We start from the raw sequence: 10558 nt of genomic DNA, 5'->3' as shown, positions 1-10558 counted from the left end.
GGCGGCGGCGGCGGCTGCAGGGAGGCGGCGGCGGCCGAGGAGAAGGAGCGGCGGCGGCGCCCCGAGAGCAGCAGCAGCCCCGAGTCGTCTTCCGGCCACACTGAGGACAAGGCCGGCGGCCCCAGTACGTATAAAGGCAGCGCCCAGCGCTTTATGAAAGGGGAGTTGGAAATCTAGCGCAGCACCGCTGTTAAATTTTTATATGCTGTTTTATAAGCATATAAGGTTTATGAAGGGCCTTTAGGTTTCCCCCAACAAAACTTTGTTATAAAAGGCGGGATCACGTGGCGAGTGCTGAAATTGGCCGTGAAATACCCACCGGCCAAAGCATGCCTGGAAAAAAAAAAAAAAAAAAAAAAAAAAAAGCCTCCCGTTTTCTCTTTTTTTCCCTTCTCAGCTCCCAAACCCGGCAGCTCGATCCCGCTCGGGGCCAGCTTCAGGCTGGGGAGCCGGAGGTGGGCGCCTGTAAATTCCCCCTGCAAGGGCTTCAGGAGCCTTTGATAGAAAGGTAATCCGGAGATTTTTATAAAAGCCATGTGTTGCGCTGGGACTTCAGTCCCCGGCTGGGATTCAAAGGCATCGCTGTTTAACGACGGAGCTAAGAGCGCGTTTAACAGATAAAGTAGCCCGCTTAGCTCAAGCAATATATTAAAAGAAACAAATTAACCCAAAGTTGGCCTTTTTGTCCAAAGGAAGCCATTTTCCTCCAGCACGGTGGCAATTACGTGCCGCCTTCTGTCCAACTGCATGTTATTCACAATTGTTATTAAATCTGTCAAAAGCGAATTTTTTTGGTCTTGTGGGAGTTTTTTTAAAAGGGGGAACAAGTAGAGCCTATTTGAAGTTTCAGAAGCCCCCTTTCCCTCCACTCTGTCTAAAAGAGTACCCCTGACCAGTACCTAAAAGCTAACGGCCCCCTGGCTGTGTAGTAGTGGCTCCCAGCAAGGCCCAGAGTAGGGGAATTCTGCTGCCGCCGCCCACCTCGCGGGAGCCGGAGCCTGGCCGGGGGAGGCAGGAGTGAGAGGCCAGGGCTCAGGCTGACAAAGACCCGGCAGCAGCCCCAGATATAAATGAGAGCCGAGAGCCAAATCGTGGCCGCAACTGGGATAGACTGGGGCCGGTGACTGCCTTTACTGCCTCGGGAACAGGCAGCCCAGGTGCTGAAGGTGAAATGTCCGCAGGCGCTGTTTGTTTAGTCTGGCGGGGTGAGAGGCAGCCAGCAACCCCCACTCGGCTGCTTTCAAAGCGGTTTCGGCAGCGCAAACTCGCCTGTTGCTGTGAGGAGCTCTCCTTTCTGCTCAGGGGGCAGCAGGAGCACCTTCCCCGGGGGCCTGTCTAAGGAGCAGACTTTTATCTAGGGCTGAGCCTCCGGCTGCAGCTTGTCCCCAGCCGGCAGTAGGAGGGCAGGGGCCTGGAGAGACCTTGAGGGGGCTTGAGCTGGGCCTCCAGTCCCTGTGATCAGCTTTTTCCCTCAACTAGGGGCTCTGGGGTAGATTGCAGAACCTACGCCTGGCTTACCCCCTTCCTTTCCTCCTCCATAGGTGGCCAACGCACTCGCAAAAAGCGCTGCCCTTACACCAAGTACCAGATCCGAGAGCTGGAGCGGGAATTCTTCTTCAGCGTCTACATCAACAAAGAGAAGCGCCTGCAACTGTCCCGCATGCTCAACCTCACTGACCGTCAAGTCAAAATCTGGTTTCAGAATAGAAGAATGAAGGAAAAAAAAATTAACAGAGACCGTTTACAGTACTACTCAGCTAACCCGCTCCTCTAAGGCTCCAGCCGGCTGGAATTGGGTGGGGGGCTTCATACACGTGAGATAATATGCAGATTCTGCCCTTGACAAGGTCAAGGCACATGGTGACTTTTGAAAAAAGGAGGTGTACAAGAGAGGAAAGCTACATGGAGATTGCCCAAACAGGAGAGGGCCTGGGACTCTCTTGGTTAAGATCTCAACGGTTAAGATTTCTAATAATTGGATTCTGAGCATTGTGCATCAGCTAGAATGAATGGTTTGGGATGCCTGGTAGTTCACTCTTGGAGCCCATGTCGCATCAGGCTGGGTGTGGTCTCCACTGGGGACTAGGTCCCCTGCCAGGGCCTCTGGAGGCCAACCCCCCTCCAGGACCCTCCCCACAAAACCTGGCCACCCCTAGGACTCTTAAGTCAAGAAGCTGTATGCTCCCCAAGCCGAGTTTAGCTTGGGGACAGGGGCAAGAGGAAAGGTGAGGATTCCTAAATGCCCAGAATGGGGCTACTTTCTAAAGCCAGTGTGAAAGGCAGCTGGACTAAGAGGTGGCTGTAAAGTGGGGGAAAGGCTGCAGATCCTGGAGGGAAAAGAAATCTATCCAGGTGCATGCATGTCTTCCACTCCTCCTGACTACCCACCACATTGACCTAGGTCTGACCTCCTAGCAGCCACTTCCTGCAGCCCACCTGGATTTTCTTCCTTCCAAACAGGGGTCTTCATCCCAGCCTGCCACCCAGGCCCAAAGCCTGGTTGCAGAGAGGACTGTTCCTTGAGGTGGAAGGCATTGAAAAGCCCAGAGGCTGCACCCAGGCCGCTGGCCCCTCGATCTTTGCAGGAAATGCCTGTGGAGTGCAGCAGTTTGGCAAAGTCTCCACCACATTTAATGAAGCTTGGATTTTGCTCAATGTCGGGCAGTGGGCCTGGCCAGCGGGTCCTCGGCTATGGCTATGAGGGGCTGGAGTCCCCCCAAACCCCGGTTCCGGCTCCATACTCTGCCCTCATTGACTCAGAACTGAGCTTGGAAGCTTTCCGTGACCTTCCAAGAGCCCGAGAGTGATTTGGAATTATTTTAAAAGATAAATATTATATTATATATATATATTTCCCTGAAGGAACCAAAGCGAATTTTAAAAAGATGCAATGTGTGGGGGGGTGATGAAAATATTTAAAGGCTCTATCTGTTTACAGTGGTCCATGGTTAAAATCGCTCACTGCTAAGAATATTTGAATGTACGCTTCATACAGGGATGGTGTTCGAAAGACTTGTAAATAAAGGAACCATAACCTAATTTGTTTGAATACTTTTTTTGCCATTAGTTGATTTTCTTTGGGGTGTCGGAGGGGGTGGGAAGAGTGCTGAGAAGGGTCTTTTTAATCTCTTGCCACATTTGGAGAGAATTAGGGGGATGCTTGGAGGCAGTTCAAGCCACCAGAACCTAGAGATCTCATTTGGGAAAACCAGGCACCATCTCCTTAAATCTCTTCTGCCACCTGGGGTAAGAAATGTCTGGTGGCTCTGCCTGTCATGGGAGTAGTGGCCTGTCCTCGGTTCTTACCCACCTTGTGCGTCCTATACAGCAAGTACACAAGAGACTGCACAAGAAAAATAAAGACATTGGAAACTTGAGTATCAAGTCCTGGTGTGACATTCCTCTCCTTGCCCGCCTTTTATTGCCAAATGTCTCCCCTTCCCACATCCTTTTACTAGTAAAGAGGTAAGTTACCAGGCCCCTGAGGGGTGAGGCAGTGACTGACTCAGGATTTAGCTACAGTAGAAGCCAAGCTTAGGTTGGCCATCCCTTTGTGGAAAATGGGGTCCAAAGGGTGCCTTGCCTCAAGGCCTAGAATGTGGGACTTCATCCTGTCTAACTGACCTTAGCCCTGAAGAAGCCCTTGGGGCCTGAGGTAGCCAAAGAGTCTGACCCCGGGCTGCCCTTGTTCACCTCAGGCCTGGGAGGCCTAAGTAGAACCCCTCTGGGGTGTCCTGTGGATCCCTTCAGCAAAGGGGGATTAGCCTGGTTGCCAAGGCAGGGCAAACCCTCAGGATCCTCCAAGTGGCTTTCTCCTCAGCTCCCAGCTGAGGCAGCATTTTGCCTCTGGGGAAAGAAAGATGCCGGTTTCCTCTTTGTTTGCTGCCTTTGAACTTCTGCCTTAAATTTGGACATCACCCATAACCTTGAGGGGCAGGGCGGAAAGGACAGAGCCTTTTGTTGCCCACCCCACACTCTCCAACCGCTCAGGCAGGGCCAGAGCAACAGAGAGGGTCGCATTTGAAGAGAGGCCTCAGACCCCTGCTCTGTTTATTTGTTTGTGTGTTTGTCTAACTGGCGCGACAGGGGAAACCGAGCTGAAAGGGGAGCGAGACGACCCCAGATGAAACGTCTAGTTTGATAGACAGACACGCAGAGACTGACAAGGGTCCTCCTGGGGGCCTGGGAAGGGGCGGGCAGGGAAGCCCAGGTTTAGGGAAAGACTTCCTTTGGGATGGTTAAAGATTAACCAAACTCTCTCAAGTTGCTAGAGAGAGTCTAGCCAGGAGAACTGCTCTCTGATGGGCGGCGGGCGGGCGCGGGTTTGATTTCTGAGCCCTATAAAAGCCCGTCCTCAGATGGCTGTGACAATGTGGTCGTAAACCCGTCCAGGGCCGGCCAATTTGCATATTTGGAATGCGCCGCTATAAACCCGGCTGGGGTTTTGCAGCAATTTCTTAGATGTAAAAATGAGATCTCAATAGCAGCGGGCTGGGTACATTCTCTCCCTCTGGCCCTCTCTCGCTACCCGGAGCCGGCTTCCCTCTCCCGGCTGCAGGCTGGAACTCCGGCCGGGCCTAGGCGCGCAGCCGCCACGAGATGGCGCACTTCCGATCAATGTCAAAGCCGCCGGGGAGCCGGGAACCCCAGCGTGATTCTTGGCCTTTGTTCGCTTCTGATACTAAGAGCAGCACGGTACATTATTTCACTTGTCCCGCTTCCCTTCCTATCAAAAAAAGGGGGGCTCACGCTCAAGAAGTACTTCGTGTTGTGATTTAAGGCAACTCGCCGTCTCTGGCCTCGCGAGCGTCGCGGCGTGGAGAAGCCAGCTGCCCCTTGGCGGTGATTTCGGACATGTGTCAAGGTAAGAAGCCACAAGTTTAGCAATTTCACTGTGGCAGGGGTGGGGGGCGCCGATGTCCAAGCAGGGGTCGGGGACGTGGCTGGGCTGGTGGAGTGACGCGGTAGAAGCCTCCCCCCCCCCGCCCGCATCTTTCCCTATGGTCGGAAAGCGGAGGAAGGCCTGGGGCGAAAGTTGGGTATTTTAGCTCCTCACGCCGGCGTTTCACTCAAGGCGACCGTTCAATTGTGTGGAAATACTCAAAACAGAACGATCTGGGGGTGGGAGGCACCCATGCGACAGCGTTCCAGCTGTGCTGGGGTGGGAGGTAGTAGGAGAGCTTGAGGGTAAGACAGAAGTGGCAAGACGGGAAGAAAAAAGAAAGTTTGCACTCAAAACAATGGGGTGGTCCGCACGCGTGGCCCTCCGAGCTAGCGGGCTTATTCCCTGTGGCAGGCAGCGGGAGCTCGCCGGTTTCCTGCTAGGTGCGTCGCTAGGTCTGCCAGCAGCCTAGGAGAAACCTTTGTTCCCAAAAAAGGCCAGTTCCTCGAGAAGTCACATTTGATTTTCGAGGCTGCCTGAGAAGTCTCTGTATTACGTATTTGGAATGTGCCGCTGTAAACCTGGCTGGGATTTTGCAGCGATTTTCTAGATCTGAAAGTGACATCTTTTGCATATTTTGTAGACACACAAAATTGCCTTGGGTTCCTATCTTTGCGTTTTCAAAAAGCAAGCTGAGGGAAGAAGTCTGATCAAGCCGTCATTTCTTCAGGGTTGTAATTTTTTTTTTTTAAGTTTTAAATGATCAAAATGCTTACAGTTTGGAAGCCAGATTAAAATTTGTTCTCCCATGTTTTTTAATTTGAATATCTCTTCATTAGTTTCTTGAGTTAGTTTTTTTCTTTTCCCAAATATACAGTACATGAGTAAAGGGAATCCCAAGGAAAGTAGGTACTGCCGCTGTGTGTACACACGTGTAAATTTTGCTTATAAGTATCACTAATCTTTGTGGAGCTTGGACTCCCGAGCTATGCCAGTGAAAGGCAGCCGTGAGAAGGAATGAGTGCCCACCCCGAGAGCTGCTACCTACAGTCCCAGAGTTGCCTCTGGCTTCAAGGCCAGAGGCTGTTTATTATGGACAAAATGAAGAATTTTACAATTCAAAGGGTGTGTGAAAAAGCCCAACACTCCCTCCTCCCCCAAGGGGAGCAGGGTTAGCTCAATTATTGGATTCAGAAAAAATTTAAAAGCTTGGTTAAGAATAGATTGCACCTGATCGGTTATAAGCAGACACATCAACTATCCCTGGAGCGGTTGACTTTCTCAAAGATGAACAGGAAAAGAACATCATAACTTACGGAAAATCTTTCTAGTTATGTGTAAATTCCTAAATCAGGAAAGCCCTGAATTTTTGTTAATGCCGGATATGAGGAAGCAGCCTTAATTTTTCCTGTATGGGGCCACAGCCCAACCCCACAGTCTGCTGGATAATTTGGAGCCCGGAAAGCTTTGAGAATGACCTCCGGTATATATTGCTTACCGGCTCTCTCAATCTCGGAACCTAGTTCTTTTGTTTTTTCTTTTCAAAAACACATCTTATTTCCCACTGTAACAGTTTATTTCTCATCATTTGTAAGGGCCTACTGAAAGAGAAATTTGCTTCTAGTGAACTGCAGACTAATATTCCCCACAGGGCTTGCTTGTTCTATAGGCCTGGCATTTACTTCAGCTCCGTGGAGGGACTGGGTATTATCAAAACCAAGTAGAAACAGGCAGTATTTCCTCCCAAATGAAACATAGGCTCTGTCTGCAGCATACTCGCTGCACAAGCCTGGTTGAGGCCAGCAGGCACTGAGGGTTTAGGGTGAAAGGTATTCAGAGAGAGAGAGACAGAGAGAGGAAGGAAGGCAGGGAGGGAGAGAGAGAGAGAAGAATTTAGCAGCTGGAAGGAAGGGTGAAAGGGAAAGAAGGCAAAAGGGCAAGAGCAGAGAGAGTGGACAGAAGCCTACCCACACTGCAGTTGAATTGCTTTTGTTAATGTCTCTGGGCTGGGGAACCTTGGGAAAGCCAAGGCGATCAATAAATGGACTATTTTATTGAGGAGGCTAACACCTCTTTTTTATAGTCTAGGCAGGCGCAGGAGCCTTGGGGCCAGTTGGGGATGCTGGAGGCTCCAGCCCGACTGAGACAGCTGAGGAGGCTGTTTAACTTGAGCTTCTGCTGCTTCGTGGGCTCTAGTTGGAAGCAGCGGCTGGCCAGTCCTGCCTGAGCACACTGCAGGCTCTCAGCAAGTCCTGCGGGGAGTGGGACAGTGATCTTGAGCCAGAGAAGTGCACACATTTTTTTAAAAAGCAAGAAAGAGCTCAAATTCAACATTCTTTTTGCTTTATTGTGAGGAACAGGAGAGTCATGGTGGAAAAACACATCTGGCCCTCTACAAAAGTCAGAGAAGACCCAAGTGCCAATGCCACGGTCTGTGACGCTGGTATCAGGCCTTCCAGCTCCTGTGCTCTTTAGCAGGGATGGCCTTTTGTACCAAGCTGACTCTTGTAACCTTGGATGGCACGTGCAGTCTCCTGGATCCTAGCCAGCCGAGAAGTCCATTTGGCTGTCCTACAAGGCCCTGGCCAGGATGGGCCCGAGGCTGCCTGCATGAGGGCACCCGGCTTGTCTTATTAGCCAAATTGGCAGAGTTCTTGAGTCCCAGGAGAGTCCTGGATGTTCTGAAGAGTTCAAGGAGAAGGCTTTGGAGGGTGTGTGAACTCCTGGAAAATGATGGGTTGAATTGTGGGAATGCCCAGATATGCATTTTTCACAGAATAAGTCAGAACTGGCCTTAGATTTTCCAAAAGGGTCCCCAGTACTCTAAAAGGTTAAGAAAGACAAGTTTACATCATTGTCTTTCATTTTATTTTTGTAGCTTTCACCATCTCATACTTTCCAGCGGCTGTGGGCCCTTCCCAAACTTCAGCCTGGAAAATTGCTTTCTGTGTTCCCAACAGGCAAGGCTATAGACCCTAATGCTGGTCCACTGGTCTGATGGGGCTTCTTTCCCTCAAGGAACCCACTTCCCACTCTCTTAAGACATACTTCCCCACTGAGCAGACCTTTTCTGAGAGGTCTGGGCAGGGCCGAGGAGCACAGCGCCTTTCTCAGACTGTCTTCAGCTTTGTGGCATTTCCAGATGGCACTGTTGAACACAACAGTCCCAGCCAGTTCCATTCTCTGGTGAGCAGAAGAGAGTCCAGGCAGATCCCTGATGCAAAAGGCATGGCCCTATGCAGCAACACTCTGAAGCTTTTCCGTGCTCCATTTCCTTGGCTGCGTAGGACTAGCATGTGAGAGTGTGCCTTAGCCTTAGCCTCAGGGAGCCACAGAGTTAAGAAGGTCTCCGTACAGACCGGGTCTATTCCTCTAAGCTGCCGCTTTAACTTGAGGACTCTCTGAGGTTGGACAGAGCTGGGTCTCTTCTACTCTCCCTTTCTTTCTCCTCTCCTCTCTCTTCCCCCTCTGTATTTCTCTCCTTCTGTCCCTCATTCTTTCCCACTCTATCCCTTTTGCATTCTGATATCCTGTCTGCACAGCCCAGTCACCAGGCTCCTGGATGAAGTGACCAAAGCACTGAGCTAGGGAGGGCTTGGCCTCCTGGGCGCTGAGCCCGCCTGCCAAGCAGCCTCAACCGCAACTGCTTGAATGTCAGAAGCCAGACAGCCAGCGCTCCACCTGGACTGCTGTGTCCTGTGCTCTCAGCGTCCTCTCAGGATGGCTTCCTCCTCTGGTTGGGTTCAGTCTGGGAGGAACCAGAACACAACCACCCGGATGTAAGAGTCTTTCCCAGCCACAGGCAGAGGTCTGAGCGGTCTCCTTTCTGGGATCTGTGGTCAGCAGCTCCAGCTTCAACCAGAGCTTGCTAGACAGACAGGCCTGGGACATTCTGGAGATCCATAGCCCACGAGTCAGGGGCAAGACAGCGACCTCCAGGGCTCCACTAGATCCTGCCGGAAAAGGTCAAATTTCCTGAGCCTTGTATGAGGAGGCCCATACTTAGGGGCTAGCGCCCCAGGCTGGCCATTTCCAGTTAGCTAAGAAAAGGACCTGGTGTCTGCTGAGCAAAAGAACTGGCTTCTGATCGCTCTTACAAGAGGACCACAAGCCTAGCTCAGCTTCCCAGGGAATGGATTTCCTCACTTGGGCCTTGTTAAAATGCACACACCCTGCAAGCAAGGACTGCCTCAGCAGAGGATATGGAAGGAGGGGGAAAGGGGTGGGGACAGCAAGACAGGAGTGTATGACACTGGATCTTTCATACCCTTTGGGAACATAGGGATGGCCAGGCTAAAAAGACAAGGGGGGAACAGTGCTCAAAGGACAAGGGGGAGCAGAGGTGCCTGCTGGGTGCCTTCCTCCAAGTTTTCCCCTGCAGGTCTCCCTATCCGGGAGGCCACTCACCCTAGGGCCAATGTTTCACTTCTCTTAAAGGACTTGAGAGCTTGGGGGGGTCTTAAGGATAATGTGTGTGTGTGTGTGTGTGTGTGTGTGTGTGTGTGTGTGTGTTTTTGGGGGAGTAACATCTGAACCTGGCTCTGGATTCCAGTTTAAGGTGAGGAAGGCTTTCATACACGGTTGCCCGGACTCTTACCTTCCCTACCATGCCCACCCACCAAGGTTCCTGGACAGGAGGCATAGAGAGAGGTGAGGCAGGTGAGTAAACTGGAGGAGAAAACCTGATCGGACCACAGTGAAGTAGGGAAGTGTTGGGCTCCGAAGGGCCAGGAATAAGCTGCTACATTTTGGAGAGTATTTTGTGTGAAAATGTGCAAGTATGGCAATACCTAGCTACCAGTTCCTTTTGGGTTAGGGAAACTCCTTGGGTCCTCCTAGCTTTAGGACCAGGTTTGCCACTTTGGGGAGCCAGATTTTAGAGGTCCAGATCCAGAGCTGAATCAGAAGAACGGGAGACCCCGACAGTGCTCCCTTAAGCGGCCAGGGAGAGCCAGGATGAAGACCACTTCCGCAACAGGGATGGAGCGCTCCAATGCAGGCTGGGGTGCGCACCATAAACACCCCACTTGTTAACGGGCGAGGGGCCCAAGGGCGCTTCCAACAGACCCCCGCACAGGGCTCAGCTCAGAGTAGGGGCGGGGCGGGCCCAAGGTCCAGGCCCCCACCAGCCACTGTGGAGCAGCCCCCACAGCTCCAGGCCTTCGGGCCAAGGTGTCACGCGTGCGTCTCCTGGTCCATCAATACAGATTACACATTTATATCAATCGCGGGCTCTGAGGGCGCCCTCGGAGAGCGGCCCCGCGCCTACGAAACCAAACTGGGAGTGGTCGCGCGGAAACTCTGGCTCGGGATTGGCTGTGGGCGCCCGCCGCGGTGCGGGGGGATTGCTAATCGTATTCAGCATGTTTTGCACAAGAAATGTCAGCCAGAAAGGGCTATCTGCTCCCTTCGCCAAATTATCCCACAACAATGTCATGCTCGGAGAGCCCCGCCGCGAACTCTTTTTTGGTCGACTCGCTCATCAGCTCGGGCAGAGGCGAGGCGGGTGGCGGTGGCGGTGGCGCAGGGGGCGGCGGCGGCGGTTACTACGCTCACGGCGGGGTCTACCTGCCGCCCTCCACCGACCTGCCTTACGGGCTGCAGAGCTGCGGGCTCTTCCCCGCACTGGGCGGCAAACGCAATGAGGCGGCGTCGCCGGGCGGCGGGGGCGGCAGC

The 10558-nt window shown here is 52.4% G+C and overlaps 2 protein-coding genes and 1 long non-coding RNA gene across 3 annotated transcripts in view; 2 read left to right on the top strand and 1 right to left on the bottom strand.

Moving 5' to 3' along the window:
- The window catches only part of Hoxa11 (homeobox A11), a gene marked incomplete in the record, with an annotated part of 3864 nt that extends 815 nt beyond the window's left edge, over positions 1-3049 (top strand). Inside the window, 2 exon segments of the mRNA XM_013510674.1 lie at positions 1-124; positions 1542-3049. Of these exon segments, the coding sequence (XP_013366128.1) occupies positions 1-124; positions 1542-1774 (357 nt within the window).
- A 1325-nt stretch (positions 3050-4374) lies between these two features.
- Hoxa10 (homeobox A10) overlaps positions 4375-10558 on the top strand; it is a 9670-nt gene continuing 3486 nt past the window's right edge. The window contains exon 1 of the mRNA XM_005377461.2: positions 4375-4864. Within this exon, the coding sequence (XP_005377518.1) occupies positions 4855-4864 (10 nt within the window). The 5' untranslated portion in view covers positions 4375-4854. The remainder of the gene's footprint in view (positions 4865-10558) is intronic.
- The window catches only part of LOC102005782, a 4396-nt gene continuing 1046 nt past the window's right edge, over positions 7209-10558 (bottom strand). The window contains exon 2 of the long non-coding RNA XR_259877.1: positions 7209-7605. This is a non-coding gene — a long non-coding RNA (uncharacterized LOC102005782). The remainder of the gene's footprint in view (positions 7606-10558) is intronic.

The sequence above is a fragment of the Chinchilla lanigera genome, unplaced genomic scaffold (assembly GCF_000276665.1).
Source record: "Chinchilla lanigera isolate Chin_1 unplaced genomic scaffold, ChiLan1.0 scaffold00009, whole genome shotgun sequence".
Taxonomy (NCBI): Eukaryota; Metazoa; Chordata; class Mammalia; order Rodentia; family Chinchillidae; genus Chinchilla; species Chinchilla lanigera.
The sequence above is the reverse complement of the archived record's forward strand: the minus strand, read 5'-3'. Positions and strand labels throughout refer to the sequence as shown.